The sequence below is a fragment of the Hyperolius riggenbachi genome, chromosome 6 (genome assembly GCF_040937935.1).
Source record: "Hyperolius riggenbachi isolate aHypRig1 chromosome 6, aHypRig1.pri, whole genome shotgun sequence".
NCBI lineage: Eukaryota > Metazoa > Chordata > Amphibia > Anura > Hyperoliidae > Hyperolius > Hyperolius riggenbachi.
In genome coordinates this window covers 380,845,231-380,868,332 of record NC_090651.1, presented here as the reverse complement: position 1 = coordinate 380,868,332, position 23,102 = coordinate 380,845,231, and the positions used below count along the sequence as shown (strand labels likewise).

At 45.7% G+C, this 23,102-nt stretch overlaps 1 protein-coding gene across 2 annotated transcripts in view; it reads right to left on the bottom strand.

Annotated features, from left to right (window-relative positions):
- Nucleotides 1-596: 596 nt before the first annotated feature.
- LOC137523093 (uncharacterized) overlaps nucleotides 597-23,102 on the bottom strand; it is a 249,456-nt gene continuing 226,950 nt past the window's right edge. For both annotated transcript variants that reach the window (XM_068243306.1, XM_068243308.1), the window contains exons 6-7: nucleotides 13,039-13,131; nucleotides 597-1,095 (exon numbers count right to left, since the gene is read on the bottom strand). In XM_068243306.1, coding sequence (XP_068099407.1) covers nucleotides 956-1,095; nucleotides 13,039-13,131 — 233 coding nt within the window. In that variant the 3' untranslated portion in view covers nucleotides 597-955. The remainder of the gene's footprint in view (nucleotides 1,096-13,038; nucleotides 13,132-23,102) is intronic.

The following is a 23,102-nucleotide window of genomic DNA, read 5'->3' as shown; positions in this document are numbered from 1 at the left end:
GTTGCCATGCGACTATACTGGTAAGTTCTGCTTTTTATTTTTGTCATCACTATCTATGCTCCCTTGCTTGTAAAATATGGCTAATCCTACCTTACCATACACTGGCTTATCACTCCTATGCAATCCCCCCTAGCATAAATAACTAGCCTTTATATACTGGATATATAACCTCCCCCCCCCCCCTTTTTTTTTTTCCTTGGCACCCAACCATCCAATTGCCTCACAATTTTTAGTAACTTTCTTACCACACACTAATAATTAAGATTTTACCTGTATCACCCACACTATCTGTCATGATTTTCCTCACATACAAAGATACCCTCAGTAACCTGGAAAAATTCCCAATGTTTTTGTAAGAAAATAAGATACGTTGTTGTTATTATCATCATCTATTAGAATATAAACAATAGTCTGATGGCACTTTATATGTCTCTGATTTTACAGTTGTATACTCCTCCCTGTTATTGCCTGAGGAAGCAGGAATATACCTGCGAAACGCAGGTATTTGTTTAAAAATCGACAGTTTCATGTCTGCTTCAGGGAGGTAAGTCCACCACCACAGCCTCCCTTGACATTTTAGAGTTTTTAGTAATTTTTATCCTGTTGGCGCCTCTGTTTACTTTTTCTAGGATATGAATATAACGTTACCCATTTTTTTTTTCCATTTAAATCTGCAGTCAGCTAAGAATTTCCAAAAACTAATCTGAGCTCAAATTGCTTTCTTTGCAGTCTTAGCAAACAAACCATTTAAAATGTGTCAAAAGTTCAGTAACTATGAAGTTTCCCAAATTATTCTTAACTTGCTGCAGGACTAGTTATCTACTCAGGGAAAGAGGTTTTGCTACACATTTTTTCAAAAGAGGAAATTTTCTCCTCATATTTTAGAACTTCTTCAACAGTACAACAAATTACAACAAATTATAATTGGGAACTACAACAAGCATTTTCCAGGTAATTATTTCTCCGATGGTATTTTACTGATGCAGTAATATGACTGTTCAGTTGAGAATCCACTCTTTTCATTGATATATTGTCTAATGCCAACATCACAGAAGTTTCTTGTGCCACAACCAATAACCACTGCTGATATGTTTTCTGTAAAAAAAAAAAATGTAAATAGAGATAAAATCTTTTTTTTTCATCTTTCATGCAGTTTGTCCTCCTGCCGCTGAGATTCATTTGAACAAGTTCGCCGGCAAACCGTTTTGGCCATCTCTATTTATATTTACTAGACACCTAGTGTAGCTGTATAGTGAAGCAAAGTAATATATTTGCACTTTCTTCATTTATTAAGTAGTATCATATTCAGTCACACACATTCATTGCCTTTTGCTCTTTAGTTATTATCAGGGTCAGTCAGGCAGTGCTGTGCTAGTGTGCTGTTAGTTTAATTTTTTAGAAAAATTTAAAAAACACTGCTCTCTTATATAATACTAGCTAATGGCGGGGTGTTGCCAGAGTATGTATTTGGTTGGTGTTAGCTCCACCTACTTTTTCTAACCCTGATACTCAATTACTCAATTACCTAGTTTGTGAGCTTTGTAGTCTATGGCATCAATAATTTGCAGTGAAATGAAACAAATATGATTGGCTGTGGCTCCACCCCCTTTTCTGAATTTGAGCCCCAGTCACCCAATGACTGGGAGAGAAAGGCAGCAATGAAATATTCCTCTTGAAAACCAATAGATGAATTTTGATTGGCTTTTGTAGGCTCCACCCACTTAACTGAATATTAATCCCAGTCACCCAGTGACCAACTGTGCAAAGTTTGAGAACCCTACCATTAAAGGATACATCCAGGCTAAAAAAAAAAATCAAAATCCACTTACCTGGGGCAGCCAGAACCGAACCCGGCTGCACCAGCGGAGAAGACCGGGAGCCACCGGAGCTGTGGCGAGGGCACAGGACAGCTGCCAGGGGCTGGAAGAAGCCCCAGGTAAGTGGATTTTGATTTTTTTTTTTTAGCTTGGACCTCTCCTTTAACAGTGTAAGAATGGATGCAGTTTACATTTTCCCAATGAAAATTGTATTTGTCTCCCCCCAATTTTTGGTTATGGGAATAAAAAAATATCCTATATGTTATTCCAGGTAATGTACTATGTGTGTGCCAAACTTCATTCAAATCCGTTCAGCCATTGCTGCGTAATCGAGTAACAAACATCCAAACATCCAAACATCCAAACTTTCACATTTATAATATTAGGAAGACTATATACATACAGTAGATCTATTTTTTTGTTCTATGTCAGTGAGCTAAGTCAGAGTGGCATGTGTTTAGTAGCGTTAGTCCTCACTAACCTTTAGAGAGGTAGTGTAGCGTAGTCAGTCAGTGTAGAACAGCGTCAGTACGCTCTTTCTGTTTTTGTTGTTTGTCTGTCTGCGCCCCCCTTCCCCCCCCCCCCCCCCAAAAAAAAAGTTTAAAACACCACACAAACTTTCAATTTTTTTTACTGAAAATAAAGTTACATTTTATTTGTTAATTGTTGTGTACAATGTCTGCCAGGGGCAGAAGCAGAGTAAGGAAGGGCAGTGCACTCGCCAGCTCCCTGGCTGGTCCACCGCCAGCCCGTGAGCACTCAGCTGTGGTGCCCGCTTTGCCATTTGCAAGATATGCCACGGTACAGTGAGCAGAGGGAAAGATGTGAACAAGCTGGGAACTGGAGTCCACTATACCCACTTAAAGCACAACCACTGGCAGCAACACGTGGAGACCAGCAGACAGCAGCAGGGTGGCGAAAGCAGGAGCACCACCATGCGACCCTCTTCTGCAGCATCTTTTCCTCCTGCTCATTTAGCAGCAGCAGCAGGAGTGAGGAAGTGCAGTGCTCCCTCCGGTGCTACCTCCAGACCACCCTCTGAATGTGATGAGGGCAGCCAGTCCACTGTTGCCTCATCCAGGGCCGGTTTAAGCAACAATGGGGCCCCAGGGCAAAATAAACCTGGGGGCCCCCCAACAGATACCCCGGAACAAAAATCGGCATTAAGGGACCTTTTTTTGCAGCTGGTATAGTCAGGGTGTGAAGCCCCAATCGGTCGGAGCTCCACATTCTGGCTATCCCAGCCTGTAAGGGGGTCAAGGGGTTAAAAAGTTTCAGGAGGGGGACCCCACATAATTAATAAAAAAAAATCCCATACTGTAAACATAAAAAAAAATTGGGAGTATAGGAAAAAATGCCAGGGATCTTCATAAAGCCATATTGCGGCTGTATAGCGATCCCTGGCCAAAGTGCTGCGGCTGCGTATGGACCCCCTGGAAACCCCGTCAGGAAATGTGTAACACCCTCACAGGTTTGTGTAATGGTAATGTTTAATGCTAAACCTTTTTATTTCCCTCATGGGTTGCAGTGCACAGTTATGCCCACTAAGGGGTGCACTTAGGAAAGATTCCTGTGCCACCTAGGAACCAAGTTTTCAGAGGACAGTTCCCGAGGAGAGGGGAAGTTTTGGCGCAATAATCCTGGAGGAGGAGAGAGAAGGAACAGAGGATTGACTTGTGTCCTGTGTGTGCTGTTAAAGACAGGGTTACTGGATTGTCTGGCCGGACAGAAGATAAAGCTGTATGACTGCTGCACTGGGACCAGAGAGAGTGGACTGTTTCCTTGAATGAGTGAGCCCAAGGACTTCATCATAGTGAGTTGCTGGTATTTCTGCCCTCAGAGGTAACAGATCTGCACACCATTCTACAGTGTTTTGAACAGTGCATCCAGGACAGGAGAGTGAGATCAACACACATCAATGTCCTGCATTCACCCCAGATGCATTGTTACTAGCTGTCTGCCTGGAGGACACTGTGCTAACTCTCCTAGTGCACATTTCTCATGCTGATATTGAAATACTCACAAGGTAAATGCTTAGAGCCTAGGAACCCTGTTCTGGATCGTATTACTCAGTAAAGTGCAGGAATCATAGACTGTGGACTCAGACAATAGTTAGGGATCTTCCTGCACAAGTGAACTATACTGTCCACCACTGTTATAAGTATTCAACTGAGAGACGGGCCCCAACGCATGCAGCTGCCAACTTTTTCTTCTTTTTGCTACCACCAGGACTATATTTTTCTTCCTTTTAGCCATTTACAGGGATTAAGCTATTCGGCTGCTGTATTTTCATTTGATTAGCCTCAATATCTAACTTTCATTGTATTCTCAGCAAAGTTTAGCTTTATAGTGAAACTCGTTATAGTGACACCCTGTGGAGAAAAGTGTAATTGATTTAAATGACTGTTTAAGGAACTGTTTTGACCTTGCTTTACATACCAAATTGCAGTATTATTTTATCATTAGTAATATTGTGTACAAGATTGTGTGTTTATCATTATTTTGTTTAGGGTCTTACTGTTGAAAATAAACAGGCCCATTGTTCATATAAACTGTGTCTGAGCATTGGGGAAGAAAAAGGGGTGTTCACCGGAGCAAAGGAAGTCTAAACCTACTATCCCACTTCTAAGACACACCCATGGGTGGGTTACATTTTGGGGGCTCGTCCGGGATTATTTCAGACCATAACTCCGCCCCTTTTCACCCTTTTGAAGCACAATAAAGACGAAAAAAATGGACTCAAAATCAGTCACTGAGTGGTGTCAGACCTGTAGAGTGGACTTAGACAAAGCACTGGCATTGATAGTCCCTAGTACTAAATTATCCCGCCGTCAGCTTTATGATTTGATGGAAGACATTATCCCAGGAGAACATTGTCTAATTAGAGATATAAAAGTGAATAGGGACACAGAAGAGGAGAGGACAGATGTTCTGTTTGAGTGGGAGACACCAGTGTCAGCGTTAGATTTCCCTGAGGACTTTGAATTTGGGAAAGAGGGACTTAAAGCTAGATTTGTCCAAACAGAGTTTTTGCCTGAAAACAAGTCAGTAGATGCAAATGACATGGTCACCACCTCTGAGTTAGTACAAGCTTTGACCGAAGTAATGAGTATATGTGCGACTCTGGGCCAGGAATCTTTAGCATCTGAATACCGAAAATTAAAGTTCTTTTCAGGGACTCAGCCCACACCAAATGGGGAGGAGGAGTTTGAACCCTGGCTGGATCAAGTACTTCAAGTAATAGAAGAATGGAGTGTTTTCGTAAGCTGTTAAGAAACAGTGAGTGGCTGAAAGTCTCAAAGGGGCGGCCGCAGAAGTGATCAGAAATCTAAGATTGAGCAAAAGGGACTGCTCGGCTAGAGACTACCTGAACGCTTTACAAGACGTTTTTGGCCGAACTGAGACAGTGGAAGAGCTTCAATATAAGTTCACTCATACCTATCAGAAGGAGGGGGAGAAATTGTCCCAGTATATTAGGCGGTTGGATCAAAGACTTCATCAACTAATGCTCAAGAAGGGGATAGACTCAGACCAAGTAGATCAGAAAAGAGTTCAGCAGATATTTCAGGGTGCATTACCCCTAGATCCCATCATGATAAAGATGTGGGCACATACAAAACAGACAACTTTAATGTATCATCAGTTGGTGAAAGCTGTCAGAGAGGAAGAAGCAGTGTTGGAAGAAAGGAGCACTGCTCAGGTACAAACAGAAGCAATGGTTCACAGTGCCTTTAGTTTCGAAGCATCACAGATACAGTCACAAGTAGCTACACTAGCAGATTCAATAACACAGATTGTCAAGACAGTAGAGGGTCTGCAGAAGACAGTCAAGACACTAGCAGAAGAGAAGCAAACAGATGCAGCATCTGCAGGTATGGCAGTCAGAAAAGAATTAAATGGAGTCAGATCAAGACCATTCGTTGGATTCTGTTACCGATGTGGAGAGACAGGACACATGAGACGGAGATGTCCAAATCCTGAGAATCTGAGGAGAGCAAATTAAATGTTCTTGGTGAACTCGATGCAGGGAAACTTCAGAGGGCCTCAGTGAAGGAGCCAACTGTGTGCCCAAGTTCAAAGAGCTCCATAAATAACACCATGAAGGAAAGAACCCCTGCCTTAAATTCTTCACCCATTTTCCCTTCAGATGACAGAAGACTAACACAGCCAGACCTACGCCCTTCAGAGCAGTTCAGAGTCTCACCCATCAAGCCTGCTCCATTGAAAGAGACAGCAAAAGCTTCAAGACGACCGTCTACCGCTCATCAGCATGCCAACTGTAAGGCAGTGGAAAGAACAAGGAATGAGAAGCTGCCAGCTGGTCTAATTGGGCCTTCCCCCCAGTGCCAATTAAGATAGAGGGAATCTATAGCAAGGCTTTGTTGGACACTGGGGCTCAAGTTACTATTTTATTCAGAGACTTTTATCAGATGCACCTGAAACACTTGCCACTACAAAGACTGGAAGATCTGGAGATCTGGGGTCTGAGCGACACAAAGTTCCCATATGATGGCTATGTCTCACTCAAGTTAGAGTTCCCTACCCCAGTGGTGGGGATCAACGAAGAAGTTGACAGTCTAGCTGTTGTGTGCCCAAGACCTAAAGAGAAGGGAGAAGCTGCCATGTTGGTTGGCACAAATACAGACTTTATTCGGAGATTGTTGAGACTGCAGTTGGCTGAGAACTGTCCCTCGCTTCACCCATTCTTAAAACCAGTATACTACACTGGCGTATCCAGACCGGGGTTCTGGGTGTATGGAACACCCCCCTGAGACTCCTGTACCTTTAAAAAAAATTCCCTGAAATCGCTGAAGCGGGCTAGCTGGTAAAGGCTTGCCTCCTGCAGGGATTGTGGGAAAAACTCAGCTCTTTCACTATTGTAAAGACTGCATGTAGACAGCTACAAAAGGTATTTCACGGGTTGAAAAGTTTTGACAGTCCCTAAACTCCAGGAGGGCTGCCTGCAGCTTGTGCGAGAGGCTTTTTTGGATTTGGCTGGCAGGGACAGGAGACACATGCAAGTAGCCTGTGTGATGGGGGACTGCAATACAGATACTCTCTCTGCATTCTCTCTGCATTCACTATTGTTTTCCTCATTCCCCTAGTGCTGGCTGGAAGGGGGGCAATCTCCCCCCAGGCAGCCTTTCATTCAGAGATTTGTGTCTGGTGTATTCAGGTGAAACACTAGGCTAGCTGATAAAAGTGCAATTAGGGTTCAGGAAAGCTGGTAAATATACACAGCATGATGCAGAGCTTTCCTGGAGGGTCCGTGGGCAAACATCTGTCTGGTCTCTCCTCATTGTTATAATGACTGCATGTGTGGATAAGGTGTTAAACAAGGTGAAAAGTTTTTGACAGTCCTGAGACTCCAGGAGGGCTGCTTTCTGCAATACAGATAAGCTCTCTGCTCCATCTCAGGCTATTCTCAGTCTCTCTCCACTCCTCCTCTTACTGGGCTAATGCACGCCAAAATCACAATAGCAATTGCTAGCAATTAGTGAGTGCAATTTTGTGAAGCGATTTTCAGAGCGATTTCTGAATGAATTGCTCGAAAAAATGCTGCATGCAGTATACCTGTGATTTTGAAAAAATCACAATGCTGCTGTGAGAACACCCTCATAGGGTAACATTAGCCAAGCGCTTTTCAAATCACTGTCGATTTGAAAAACGCTCAGAAGCCCTCTTGGTGTGCACCAGCCCTCCCTCATTCACCTTTGTTTCCCTTCTCCCCTAGTGCTGGCTGGCTGTGTCTTCTTGTCATACAGGAAAGCTAAATAAAAGTGCAATCCTGGTGAGGCAAATTATTATTATTTAGTATTTATATAGCGCCGCCATCTTCCGCAGATGCATATAACCCTGCATCATATGGCTATCGCTTGCGCTATGTGACACTGTGGCATATTCCACTGAATTGTCCAAACTAAGTCTATCTGCTGTTTCTCTCTCAGGGAGTTGTTCCATCGCTGTCCCCCGTTCAAATTTGCTGCTACCAGAAGCCCTCAGAAACACTCGTGTCCTTGAGTACTTCCAAAGACAGGCAGCTCCGTAATACGCCAGCGCACTTTTGTGCATGGGCAGTATGGAGCCACCTGTATTCGGAAGCATTCGGGGACATAAGTGCTTCCGGACCTTTCAGGAATCCCCCCCTTAAAAATCCTGCGTTTGCCCCTGTACCATGCTTTGAAAAAAGAGAAGATCAACCAAAAAGATGAGATTGGGCATGTTTGGTCTCCTCCTGGGAGAGAATATGTCATTCAACCGGGAAGAATAACCTGTCTAAGGGCAAAAGGGAGGATGTGTGGAAAGGCAGTTACTTACCACTTCATGATGGAAATGGGCTCAGAAGTAGAATTGCCACCTGGTCTGGAGTTAATACCAGAGGTCTGGCCAGCTGAAAAATTGAAACACCCACATGATACCTTGCCAGTGGGGTTGAAGAACAAAGGGAGCACACCCATTATTCTTCGCTCCCAAGTCCGTCTGGGAAATGTATATGCTGCCACGCCTTTGTCTCCAAGTGATAACACCAATATAAATGAACTGAATCTGGAAGATGTTGACTTAGGAGGTGGTATCTTGTCACCAGAATGGGTGGCTCGAGTTAAAGAGATGCTGAAGCAAAAGAAGAACTGTTTTTCTACAAGTGAATATGACATAGGTCGTTCTAAGAGTGAAATGCATAGCATCAGGCTAAAGGAAGATCGGCCCTTTAGGGAACTCTCAAGAAGAGTTGCTCCAGGAGATCTGGAGGACCTGCGACAGCACTTGATGGAATTGAAAGCCACTGGGGTGATTCAGGAGTCCAGAAGCCCTTATGCCTCCCCCATTGTGGTTGTCAGAAAAAAAATGGATCAATACGCATGTGCATTGACTACCGCACTTTGAATCAGCGAACCATCCCTGATCAATACACCACCCCACGGATAGAGGATGCACTTAATTGTTTGGTGGGCAGCAAATGGTTCAGTGTGTTAGATCTGAGGAGTGGATACTACCAAATTCCAATGGACCCTAGAGACAGAGAAAAGATTGCATTCATCACTTCTCTGGGGTTCTTCGAGTTTAATAACATGCCTCAAGGTCTATCAAATGCTCCAGCAACTTTTCAGCGGCTCATGGAAAGAACAGTTGGAGATATGCATCTTCTTGAAGTACTTGTCTACCTGGATGACATCATTGTCTTCGGGAAAACATTAGAAGAGCATGAGGCAAGGCTAAGGAAAGTGTTGAATAGGACTGAAAAAGAAGGATTGAAACTATCCTTGGACAAATGTAAGTTTTTCCAGCCTTCAGTGACATATGTCGGACACGTGGTGTCTGCAGAGGGTATAGCAACAGATCCCAGCAAAGTTGAAGCAGTGACATCTTGGCCTAAGCCCCGTACCATCACAGAGTTGCGCTCATTTCTTGGGTTCTGCAGCTATTACAGAAGATTTGTACAAGGGTTTGCGAAGACAGCCCGTCCACTAAACCAACTGCTTCAAAGTGATGTGGATGTCACTGAACCAGATGAAGGCTTCAAGTTGAAGAAAGTGAAGGGACCAAGAGGGCCTAAAGAGTGTATTGAGGACCGCTGGACCTCTGAGTGTGATGAAGCATTTGAAAAGCTCAAGCATTGTCTTACCCATGCTCCAGTGCTAGCCTATGCTGACTCAACTAAACCCTATACACTCCATGTAGATGCTAGCAGAGAAGGTCTGGGAGGAGTTCTCTATCGGGAGCAAGATCAGGGGTTGAGGCCTGTGGCTTTCATTAGCTGAAGTTTATCTCCAACTGAAAAGAACTATCCAGCCCACAAATTGGAATTTCTTGCCCTGAAATGGGCTGTAGTGGACAAACTGCATGACTACCTTTATGGAGCTGAGTTCGAAGTTCAGACTGACAATAATCCTTTGACATACATACAGAATACTGCAAAGTTGGATGCCACTGGACACAGATGGATGGCTGCCCTGTCTAACTGTGCAGCGGCATCCCCCCACCCGCTCCGATCGCCTCCGGTAGCACTGGCCCTGGCCTCATCTGCACCCTCCACAAATTCCTGTGTCGCACAGCGTCAGAGCCTTTTCAGCTACACCTTTCCGGGAGCGACCAAGGTTCCCGGAAAGGTGATATAGCAGCTAGTTATAATGTTGGGATAATACAGAAGCATATTTTTTCATTTTTCTGTATGCTGTGTACTACTTCAGATGTGTATGTACAGTGGGTTGAAAAAGTATTCGGTCCTCTTGAAGTTTTCCACATATTGTCACATTACTGCCAGAAACATGCATCAATGTTATTGGAATTCCACGTGAAAGACCAATACAAAGTGGTGTACAGGTGAGAAGTGGATCAAAAATCATACATCATTCCAAACATTTTTTATAAATAAATAACTGCAAAGTGGGGTGTGCGTAATTATTCGCCCCCTGAGTCAATACTCTGTAGAACCACCTTTTGCTGCAATTACAGCTGCCAGTCTTTTAGGGTATGTCTCTACCAGCTTTGCACATCTAGAGACTGAAATCCTTGCCCATTCTTCTTTGCAAATCAGCTCCAGCTCAGTCAGATTAGATGGACAGCGTTTGTGAACAGCAGTTTTCAGATCTTGCCACAGATTTTCGATTGAATTTTGATCTGGACTTAGACTGGGCCATTCTAACACATGGATATGTTTTGTTTTAAACCATTCCCTTGTTGCCCTGGCTTTATGTTTAGGGTCATTGTCCTGCTGGAAGGTGAACCTCCGCCCCAGTCTCAAGTCTTTTGCAGTCTCCAAGAGGTTTTCTTCCAAGTTTGCCCTGTATTTGGCTCCATCCATCTTCCCATCAACTCTGACCAGCTTCCCTGTCCCTGCTGAAGAGATGCAACCCCCGAGCATGATGCTGCCACCACCATATTTGACAGTGGGGATGGTGTGTTTAGAGTGGTGTGCAGTGTTAGTTTTCCGCCACACATAGCGTTTTGCATTTTGGCCAAAAATTTCCATTTTGGTCTCATCTGACCAGAGCACCTTCTTCCACATTTGCTGTGTCCCCCACATGGCTTGTGGCAAACTGCAAACGGGACTTCTTATGCTTTCTATTAACAATGGCTTTCTTCTTGCCACTCTTCCATAAAGGCCAACTTTGTACAGTGCATGACTAATAGTTGTCCTATGGACAGAGTCTCCCACCTGAGCGGTAGAACTCTGCAGCTCGTCCAGAGTCACCATGGGCCTCTTGATTGCATTTCTGATCAGAGCTCTCCTTGTTCGGCCTGTGAGTTTAGGTGGATGGCCTTGTCTTGGTAGGTTTACAGTTGTGCCATACTCCTTCCATTTCTGAATGATCGCTTGAACAGTGCTCTGTGGGATGTTCAAGGCTTTGGAAATCTTTTTGTAGCCTAAGCCTGCTTTCAATTTCTCAATAACTTGATCCCTGACCTGTCTTGTGTGTTCTTTGGACTTCACGGTGTTGTTGCTCCCAATATTCTCTTAGACAACCTCTGAGGCCCTCACAGAGCAGCTGTATTTGTATTGACATTAGATTACACACAGGTGCACTCTATTTAGTCATTAGCACTCATCAGGCAATGTCTGTAGGCAACTGACTGCACTCAGATCAAAGGGGGCCGAATAATTATGCACACACCACTTTGCAGTTATTTATTTGTAAAAAATGTTTGGAATCATGTATGATTTTCGTTCCACTTCTCATGTATACACCACTTTGTGTTGGTCTTTAATGTGGAATTCCAATAAAATTGATTCATGTTTGTGGCAGTAATATGACAAAATGTGGAAAACTTCAAGGGGGCCAAATACTTTTGCAAGCCACTGTATGTTAAGAGGCCAGGCTGGCAGCTGGCTTCAGGGTATAATTGGTCACTTGGCTGATGGAAGCTGCTATTTTGAGTTTCTGTATGTCAATGTAAATTACATTTCCATTCAATGTCCAGCAAGGAAGCTACCATTGTCTGCATTGAATAGACCAGTTACGTTGAATATGCAAAGGAACCTGGACATTTAATTAGGAAATGTCTACCTAGCCTTTAGCAAGGAAACGCTTAATTAGACAATTACCCGGCCACTTTGAAGCCTATACATTTTGAAGCCTGTTGGTCTGAATATTGGGCTGGAAGTGTTTGAATTGCTTTGAAGTCTGTATGTGTAAACAGGATACTTGTTGTTCTCAAAATACAATCGGACTAATTGAGTCTGCAAAGTTCAAAGTGGGACAGGGAAGCCTTGGAATTTGCATGTCACAGCTAGCCGAGATGTGACAGGGGGCTCGGCAGATGGTGATGTCGCACTTTGGGGAAAATTGCATTAGTTGTGGGACTGAACATCAATTGCCCCAGGCAACAAATCGGCTTATAAGAGCCAGCATAAGACCTTTCCAAATCATCTTCTCTCGAAAGTAGCACATAGCTAGAGATGATCCTGATCGAATCAGAAATTTGTATCTTCCCACGACCAAGTTAGACCTCGTACTGGTAATGTTTATTCCCATTTTTATTTTTATGCAAACTGTCTTGTATATCTTTGTAATTTTTACTTTGTTTTTGTAAATCCTTTTGTATATATTCTTGTCTGCACTGTTCCACTTTTTGGAATATTAAATATTTGTTTAATAAGCCTGACTTCTGATGTACTAACAGCTCATAGCCCAGAAAGAGACTGTAGTGTAATTTGCATTACAAGTTCAGTGCCTGATTGTGCCTTGCTACTGTATTGTGTGTGTGGCATTCCCGTATTTGGCCTAAGCGCGAAGCTGACCCAAATACAAAAACGCTGGAGTGCAGACCACTCAACAGCAGAGTGGGAATTGTCAAAGTGTCTAGCAGCAGCTAGTGGTGGCAGTGAGAAGTGTTTCGAGTGGCGACAGCCTTGTGTTAGCTTGAATAAGGCTGCTTTCCCTCTCGATCTGGTCAAACCCGCAGTCAGGAGCCGTATCTTCAGGCGTGCCGCGGGGCCGGTTCCTGACACCGCCTGCCACCCACAGGCGCATCCGCAAGCTCAACGGGTTGCTTGCCAAGGCCATGTGCTCCGAGCTCCTGCAATAATCTCTTCTGCCAATGACCTCAAAGCTCCCAAACTTGGTCATTGAGTGACTGCATTTCAAGGCTAGAAAAAAATAAGCGAAGCCAACAACAACCAAATACATACCCGAGCAATGCCTCGTCTTCAGCTAGTTAAAGAATAAACTACACACTATCAGGCAATTAAAATTGTAAAACTATTAAAATATTTACTTACCTCCTGGTGAGTGAGGAATATTGGAGATAGCATTTTCTATCAGGCCTGTCAACACATCTTGTGACTTTTTGCTTGCTTCATTAGATATGGGTTCTATGAAATGGTCACATAGCACACTTAGAAACATTATACATACACACTGAACTGACAAACAATAATTATAATAAAAAATCATAAAACATAAAAAATCATACAAAATAGTAGACACAAAACTAATAAAGCACAAAATATTTCCAAAATTAAAGCTATATACTTTATACCTAATAATGCAAAGGAATTAATTCTCATGAGTATTTACTATAAATATAACTGTTAATGATTGATAGTAAAAAATAACTCTAAAAATTAACCCACTAAAGACATTATTAAAGGACAACTGTAGTGAGACATATATGAAGGTTGACATATTGATTTCCTTTTAAATAGAATCTGTACTCTAAAATTCTTACAATAAAAAGCATACTATTCTATTCATTATGTTCTCCTGGGCCCCTCTGTGCTGTTTCTGCCACTCCCTGCTGCAATCCTGGCTTGTAATTGCCAGTTTTAGGCAATGTTTACAAACAAAAGACCTGGCTGCTAACAACATGTGATAGGCTGAGAGAAGCTCAGTCTGTGACTCATACAGAGCCTGGATGGGGCGTGGAGAGGGTGTGTATAGCTTCTATCCTATCACAGCAGAGCAGCGCCCGAGTGCCTGAGCCCGACAGAGCCAACAGAGGAAAGAAGATTAGATCATATAACAGAGATAATACAGCCACTGTGCAACTAGGAAAGAATGCAGTAAGCCAGACCACATTAGAACAGGTATAGGAACTTATAGGATAGAAGAAATAAGGCTGAAAATTTTGTTACAGTGTAATGAATAATGAGGAGGCAGCCGCGGCGAACCTCGCTGCCACCGCGAATGCCGCTATCTCACTGGCTAACGGTGCTCCCGTGCCTCGGGCGTCTAGCACGCCAAGGACGGTCTATCATCTGCACATAGGGTCGCATTAATGCGTGCGCGCGTGCACCATCACGACCTTTATGCGGCAAGGAGGCGCATCAGCTGACCTACGGATCGGCTGACGTCACGCCAGGCGTCCGCCGCTGCTGATTGGCTGGACGTAGGGGGGCGTGCCTCAGGGTCTCCTCGGGCTCTTAAGCCCGGAGGAGTCAGTCGCAACTTGTCTGCTGTTGCAATCACTTCGTGTTAGCGCTCAGACCTTAGTTAGATCCAGTGTGCTTTGATCCGGGAGGAAACCGGGGATTTCACACAGCTTTAGGATTGTGCATTATACTGTTTATTATCTGTGTTTGACTCTGGCTCGTTCTGACTACTCTTACTCTCAGTGATTCTGTACCTTTGCACATCTGATCCTGTTGCCAACCCTGCCTGAATACCGTTCTGTCTCTGTAATATGTTGCATGTTTTGAGATTTTAATCGAGTGATCTAAATATTTGATGATTTGAGCTCTCTACATAGCTAGGGCCCTGCTGTGATGAGAAGGAGAATTATCTATATTGGATGTGACGCGATTGAGATATCAAAGCTATGGATCAATTACATATGTGATATTGATAAGCCTGATTGAAAAGAAATATTACATTTTCTTGGATAGGAGAACAAGGGTGGAGAGGGAATGTTAACATAAGACTTTGTCCATGATGTCTGTGAACTACCCCCCTCTCTTGGAATGTATATGCTAGCCATCCCCCACAGTCAGAAGCTATGATCAAGCAGCTGTCTTTCATTATCTCTGGCCAAGGCATACCAGAATATTGCTAAGTCTGGTATGTTCCAGTTCTTGAACATGTGCTTTCTTTGGAATAAATAGTTAACTAAAGCAGCTAGATACAGTAGTCGACCAATAGAAATTATAGCATTATTTAATTAGACCAATCACAGATAGCATTGGGATACACTGTGGGACCATCCCATTTTAGTTATACAGGGTACTTAGGCGGGAAAGTGTCATTCTTGGATTCTTCCTTCAGCCTTTCACACCACACACATACAGACACACAAGCCAGACAATAGACCTTTTCTTAATATACCTACAGATTACTCAGCAATCAATTTGTTTTTATATTTTGTAACTATTTTTTATGTAACTAAGAATTGTACCTTATTGATTTATTTTTGAATATTCATGGAAGATCAATAATGCTTAATTAAACGACCACATCTTTTAAATGATTTATTCTGGTCTCCAAAAGACTTTGTTTTTAAACAACAAATTCCACTTATAACAGTCTCTGTCTCCTGAATCTGTACCTTTGCCCATCTGACCTTGCTGCCGACTCTGCCTGTTTATATCTTCCTGCCTCTGCCTTCCGATTTTGTACTACATCTGTCTGTCTGTTTCCAAACCCGATCTGTCTGACCGCTCTACTCTCACCAGAGGGCCCTTGAATCTGGTGAGAGGCACTGTACTGTTAGTGCCCACCAGCTCCTCTGGTGAGGTATTGCTAAACCTATCAGTACTACTGTTTTGCACCAATCACTACACTCAGTGCAATAAAGTGTGACTAAGGTCACGGTCATTCCTTAGTGTTGCTATATTTGTATTATTGGTGATTCTGCAGATCGCCATATAATCAGATATAGTATCTGCATTATTTGGTGATACTGCAGATCACCATATAATCAGAACTTTGTACTTGCTGACACCAATCGTTACATACAGAGTATCTTTAAGTAATGCAAGTTGCCTGGCAGCCCTGCTGGTCCATTTAGCTGCAGTAGTGTCCAAATAAAACCAGAAACAAGCATGCAGCTAATCTTGTCAGATTTGACAGAAATGTCAGAAACCTGTTATCTGCTGCATGCTTGTTCAGGGGCATTGGCTTAAAGTATTAGAGACAAAGGATCAAAAGGATAACCAGGTAACTGGTATTGCTTAAAAGGAATTAAACATGGCAGCCTCCATTTACCTCTCACTACAGTTGTCCTTTAACGCATGCATGAAAAAAGGGCGCAGTGAAAAAAGTGCTTGGGTTGATAATTAAATGGCGCAGGTAGATAATGAAATATGATAATGATAAACATCATTGTCAAACTTGGTTAACAATAAATACCATTGTAATAACAGACAGGAAATAATAACGAAAATATATGAAAGTTAAAAATCGTTACATAATTCACAATACAGCTTAACCCAACCCTACTCTCACACAGAACCCTCCCCTGGTGGTGCCTAAAACTAACCACTCCCCTGGTGGTGCCTAACCACCCTTATTACCACCCCCCCCCCCCCCGGTGGTGCATAACCCTAACCACCCTGGTGGTGCCTAACCCCCCCCCCCCCCCCAGGTGGTGCCTAACCATAACCACTCCCTCTGCAGAAACACCCTTTTACACATAGAAAATGATAATATCTTTGATAGCGTAAAATCTGTACATATAAACAAAATAATAAGACAAAAATGATAACATTGCAAGCTTCTAAAACGATAACATCCTTCAAAAACTATAATGTTCTAATGTTGTTAACAATGTTTTTCACTGCGCCCTTTTTTCTGCTTTTTTCGCGTATTAACGATAATTGCATTAAAGTGTATGGCGGCGCCCTTTTTGTCCACCCTCAGCCGGCACCCTTTTGTCCTGCTACCAGATTACCAAACTGCTTAAATGTAATGGAAATCTAAAGCATCACAATATTGTCATCTAGCATAAAATGTCAGTATCCCTGAAGAGTATAAAAAAAGTATTAAAAACAGTGATGCTCATCCGGATTCCGGATACCTGAACTACCCGGATTATCCAAACTTTTTATGCTATCCGACCTCGGATCCAGATTCCAGATAGCTGGCTAAATCCGGAATGCACTATCCCAGTGAATCCGGATACGCATTCGGTAAGAAATCCAGATACCTAGTTTGTGTATCCGGATCCAGATAGCTTAACCACGCAGATGATGTCCATGGCGTAATTGAGCCAATCAGAGGGCTCCCAGCCAAAGCCATAGCAACCAATCACAGAGGGGAACCCTGGCCAGCCTCTCCTGTATTCAAGGCAGGCGCCATGATGAGAATCTCGTCCTTGTTTGTGACTGCTCACTGAGAGACATCTCCAGTGCTGTTGGCTAAGCAAGTGCTGTAGAACAGTAGCCAGCTGCCAGCCAGCTGCCAGCCTGGCCTGTAGAACAGTGATAAACCTAGCGTTTTTGAGTGTAAACACCTTCACTACACTATTATTTTATTGTTTTTTAGTTTGCTAGCTTGTGTAATTTTGTGATTTCAGTCAGTGACAGTCAGACTGTTGTGCTGCAACAGCTGCTAGTTAGGTCCTGTGTGTGCTCAGGCCAGGCCTGCTGCTGGCCTGCAATTAGCCTTAGCTACAGTATAGGTTAGGGATTACTGTGTTATTGTGTAGTTAGTACTACTAGTTAGTTGTTAGAGTAGTACTGTGTTAGTTTTATTATTAATTACTACAGATTACTGCAGTGCTGCTGTGCTCAGTCAGTGTGACAGATAGACAGTTAGTATGCACTGTCTTCTACTCTGCTGTCTGTCACTCCGTTAGGTGAAGTTATATTACTGGGCTACTATCCACCACTAATTTTCTTTAAAGTCCAAGTAGAGTACCCCGACCTTAATAAAGTACAAGTACCCCATATCATCTGGTGACATCATTACATATAAGTTGTACTATGTCTGCTGGCACTGGCAGCCGGGGGAAGGGCAGCAAGGCCAAGAGAAGAGAGTGCAGCATTGCCGCCACCGTCAGCAGTTCTGCCGCGTCAATGTCCATTCCGCCGCTAGCCTCTGGCCGTCCAGCTGTTAGGGGGAGTCGCGCTGCAGAGGCGCAGCAGCGTGTAGTGGCCATTTTCTAGCAGGGACGGCGGCGCAAATTGGAGAAGAAAGATGCCGAGCCTGTGATGGAGCTGTTGGTGGATGAGCAGGCCACCACCAGCTCTACAACAGAGACGTCCACCCCCACCAGCACTCCTGTTCGCAGGAGCAGCAGCAGCAGCCGCCCAGCAGTTCCTGGGGACTCGGTCATCACATCGACCCCAGCGGGCAGCCTACCCTCAGTGAGTGCGCTTTTCACTCCAGGCACCGCAAGCGCAATCAGGGCTGTTACCAGTGACTTTGAGGAGTATATTCCGGGTGCAATGGGCTATTTGGAGGAGTCACAGATGCAGACGGTGGTTGTTGGGGGGGGAGGGGGGTCCTTGCATGTGGCAGCAGAAGAGGAGTTTGGGAGGGCATCATCCCTGCAGTTGTTTGAGGAAGGGGAGTATGATGATGATGATGACGAGATGAAGGGCCATGACTACCATCCACAGGAGGGGGTTGTCAGCTCTGACTCTGAGGAGGAGGATGCGTCGGTGGGTCTGGCATGGAGGATCAGCATTGCAGACATTGGCAGGAGCAGCAGTGGGCGTGGAATGCGGGACCCACAGCCTGCTGCTTCATCTTCTGCCACTACCACCAGCTGCACCACTCAACCCCAGGCCCCAACCACCACAGGGAGAAAAGCAGCAGCATCCCATTCAGGGCGTAAGGAAAAGTTCTTATCCCCAATCTGGCAGTTCTTCACTCTGCCCACATTGAACAGCAACTTTGCCACATGCAATGTGTGCCATGTCTGTGAAGCTGAGCAGAGTGTTATGATCATGTCTGCAGCATGTACTGCTGGCTGCAGTTTTACTGAAGACAAGCAGTTTTTGATGTCATTACATGCATTTGCTTGCATAGTTTGGTGTGCACTCAAACTAGTTGCTGATTCCATCTGCAGTGGCTCTGCAGTTCTGGCCAGCTCAGGATTGAATAATTACCATTCACCTGTGTGGGAATCTGCATGTCTGCTCCCATTGGATGACCTCAGTATAAAGATCTGCTTCCTGCAGGGCTCCTCGGTAGAGGTGTAGCGAACGGTTCGCCGGCGAACAGTTCCAGGCGAACTTCGGGGGTTCGCGTTCGCTACACTAGGCAAACTTTTGCGGAAGTTCGATTCGCCCCATAATGCACTATGAGGGTCAACTTTGACCCTCTGCATCACAGTCAGCAGGCACATTGTAGCCATTCAGGCTACACTAAGCCCTGGAGCCCCACCCCCCCTTATATAAGGCAGGCTCGCCGGCCATTACAGTCACTCGTGTGCCTGCTAGAGAGACAGACTAGGGAGAGCTGCTGCAGACTTGTTTTTCTAGGGACAGATTAGTTAGGTTCTTGGCTGCTTAGCTTGCTCCTGGCTGATAGTTACTGCTTTTATAGCACCCCTCAATAGCTCTTGTCAGAGCTCATCCTGTACTTTTTTTTTTTCTGTGTGTCAAACTGACACTTTTGTTGCATGCACAGCATTGCAAATTGATAGTGTGTGTGCCACTGCCAGCAGCCCAGCACATTCAGTGACTACCTGTGTGTGCTTCACATTGTACTACCCAGTACTGCATATACCCCAGTACCTGTTGTGTATACTTAACCCACCTCATCACTGCATATACCTAGCTCTGTGTTGAGTGAACCCAGCTCACTGCATCTAACTAGCTGTTGTGTTGAGTGAGAACCCACCTGGCCACCTCACTGCATCTAACTACCTGTTGTGTTGAGTGAGAACCCACCTCACTGCATATAGCTAGCTTCCCCCCGAGATGGACAAAATGGACAAACCAGGTAGAGGAAGAGGTAGAGGCAGACCCAGAGGAAGGCCACCAGGCACCGGCAGGTCTGTGTGAGGTGGTGTTGCTCTGATTTCGTGCGGACCTGCCCCAAACTACAGTGCTCAGAAGAAGGTACGTGCCATCACTTCCCAAAATCGTGAGGAGGTGCTTGAGTATTTAACACAGAACACCTCATCTCCCGCAGCCACCAGCGCTACAACAAGCACCACATCTGCTGTATTTGACACTTCGCAGGAGTTATTTGGTGGTGGTGGTGAAATCACTGATTCCCAGCCACTACTGTCACAACAACAAAAAGGCGCAGGTACACCACCTCATACGTCTGAGTTAGGTGGCGATAGTATGGACGTAACGTGTGTGGATGGGGATGATGGTGGACCACCTGAAGTTGGTGCACTTGAGGAGGTGTCTGAGGAAAGCGCAGCTGGCCAGGAGGATTATGATAACGATTATACGGATACCACATATGTTCCCAATAAAGGAGATGACCAGGGGACAGTTCAGAGGAGGAGTCAGAGAGGAGTAGGAGGAGACGACTCCATTATAGAAGCAGAGGGAGCTCGTCCTCAGAAACAGCTGGGGGCAGTGTCCGGCGCCATGTATCGCCAGCTATGGCCAGCCAGCACACATGCCCTTCAGTGTCAGCTGCTGATGCCACCGTAGCGCCATCAGCCCAGGGGGGCTCAGCGGTTTGGAAATTTTTTAACGTGTGTGTCTCAGATCGGAACAAAGCCATCTGTTGTCTCTGCCAGCAAAAATTGAGCCGTGGAAAGGCCAACTCTCACGTAGGGACAAGTGCCTTACGAAGGCACCTGGAGAGAAGGCACAAACAGCTATGGCAAGAACACCTGAGGAAAAGCAGCACCCCTCAAAAGACAAGCCACCCTCCTTCTCCTCTTCCTCCTTCAGGTGCATCGTCTTCATCCACTTTCTCCCTTGCACCTTCACAGCCACCCTCCTCCACACCGCCTCTTCCCTTCAGTGGTTCCTTCTCCTCTGCCCACAGCAGTACCCAGCTGTCCGTGAAGGAAGTATTTGAGCGTAAGAAGAAAATGTCTGCCAGTCACCCTCTTGCCCGGCGTCTGACAGCTGGCGTGGCGGAACTATTAGCTCGTCAGCTATTACCATACAAGCTGGTGGAGTTGGAGGCTTTCCGTAAGTTTGTGGCCATTGGTACACCGCAGTGGAAGATACCAGGCCGCAATTATTTTTCACAAAAGGCCATACCCAAACTCTACCGTGCAGTTGAGAGGCAAGTGGTGTCATCTCTGGCACACAGCATTGGGTCAAGGGTCCACCTGACCACGGATGCCTGGTCTGCCAAGCACGGGCAAGGCCACTTCATTACATACACAGCCCATTGGGTCAACCTGGTGACCGATGGCAGCAAGCAGGGAGTACGTGGCTGCGCAGCGGACCGACTTGTCACACCTCCACGGCTTGCAGGCAGGCCTCCAGCCACCTCCTCTCCACCTGCTACCACCGCTTCGCTGCCGTCATCCTCCTCCTCCTCCTTGGCTGGTGCCACGATCTCCTCTCCAGCTACACAGCCCCAGCACCCCAGGGTCTATGCTGCATGCCAGGTACGACGGTGTCACGCAGTGTTAGACATGTCTTGCCTGAAAGCGGAGAGTCACACTGGAGCAGCTCTCCTGGCTGCTCTTAACAAACAGGTGGAGCAATGGCTGACCCCGCACAAGCTTGAGATCGGCAACGTGGTGTGTGACAACGGCAGCAATCTAATTGCTGCGTTGAATTTGGGAAAGCTGACACACATACCCTGCATGGCACATGTGCTGAATCTGGTCGTGCAAAGATTTGTGTCCAAGTACTCAGGCTTAGAGGACGTCCTGAAGCAGGCCAGGAAGTTGTGTGGGCATTTCAGGCGCTCTTAAAAGGCCATGGCACGCTTTGCGGACATTCAGCGTAGAAACAACTTGCCGGTGAGACGCCTGATTTGCGATAGCCCGACTCGCTGGAATTCCACCCTGCTGATGTTCTCTCGCCTGCTAGATCAGGAGAAAGCCGTCACCCAGTACCTGTATCATTACAGTACAAGGACACAATCTGGGAGGATGGGGATGTTGTGGCCCAACAACTGGACACTGATGCGAAATGCATGCAGGGTCATGGAGCCCTTTGAGGAGGTGACCAAACTGGTGAGTCGCGATGAGGGCACCATCAGCGACTTGATCCCCTACGCCTACTTCCTGGAGCGTGCCGTGCGTAGAGTGGTGGATACAGCTGTGGAGGAGCATGAACGAGAAGAGTTACGGCAGCAGGAGTCGTGGGAGCCATTTACACACGAACCCGATGTTCCTGCAACACCTGCGGCAGCACAGAGGGGGGAGGAGGAGGAGGAAGAAGAGGAGTCATGTGGGGAAGGAGAGGAGTCAGACTCTGATGATGGTGATGATGAGGAAGGTGTTTCTGCGGAGGAGGAAGAGGCGGCGGAAGAAGAACAATCGCGGCAGCCATCACAGGGGGCTTCTGCTGCTCCACGTTCACGTGGTATTGTTCGTGGCTGGGGGGAGGAAGAGGAGTTGCATCCCGTCACTGAGGAAGAGCAAGAGGAGATGGAGAGTACGTCTGCATCCAGCTTTGTGCAGATGTCCTCTTTCATGTTGTCCAGCCTGTTGAGGGACCCCCGTATCAAAAAACTCAAGACGAATGACCTGTACTGGGTGGCCACGCTACTAGACCCTCGGTACAGGCACAAAGTGGCGGACCTGTTACCAAGTCAACACAAGGCGGAAAGGATGCAGCACTTGCAGAACAAGCTGTCGATGATGCTTTACAATGCGTTTAAGGGTGATGTGGCTGCACAACGCAATCAAGGTACCACTGGCAGTAACCCTCCTCCTCCCAAGTCCACGCAGGCAAGGACAGGACGCTCCAGCGATCTCAGGGTGATGTCGGACATGCGGACGTTCTTTAGTCCAACTCCTCGCCATAGTCCTTCCGGATCCACCCTCCACCAACGCCTGGACCGGCAGGTAGCCGACTACCTGGCCTTGAGTGTGGATGTAGACTCTGCGAAAAGCGACGATGAACCCTTGGACTACTGGTTGCGCAGGCTTGACCTGTGGCCAGAGCTGTCCCAATTTGCCATACAACTTCTCTCTTGCCCTGCCGCAAGCGTCCTGTCAGAAAGGACCTTCAGTGCAGCTGGAGGCATAGTTACTGAGAAGAGAAGTCGCCTAAGTCACGACAGTGTTCAGTACCTGACCTTTATCAAAATGAATGAGGAATGGATCACGGAGGGCTACTGCACGACCGAAGACTAAGTCAGTCCCCACACACAGCATCTCTGCCTGCAGGCCGCTTGACTGCCTTCTCCGCCACCACCACCAGGGTCCAGGACTCTAGGCGGATTCCTGAATTTTTAAGGCCGCTGCTAACAGCGGCCGCTACACAAATTTTTCTGGTGCGTGTACATGCCTGCCTAA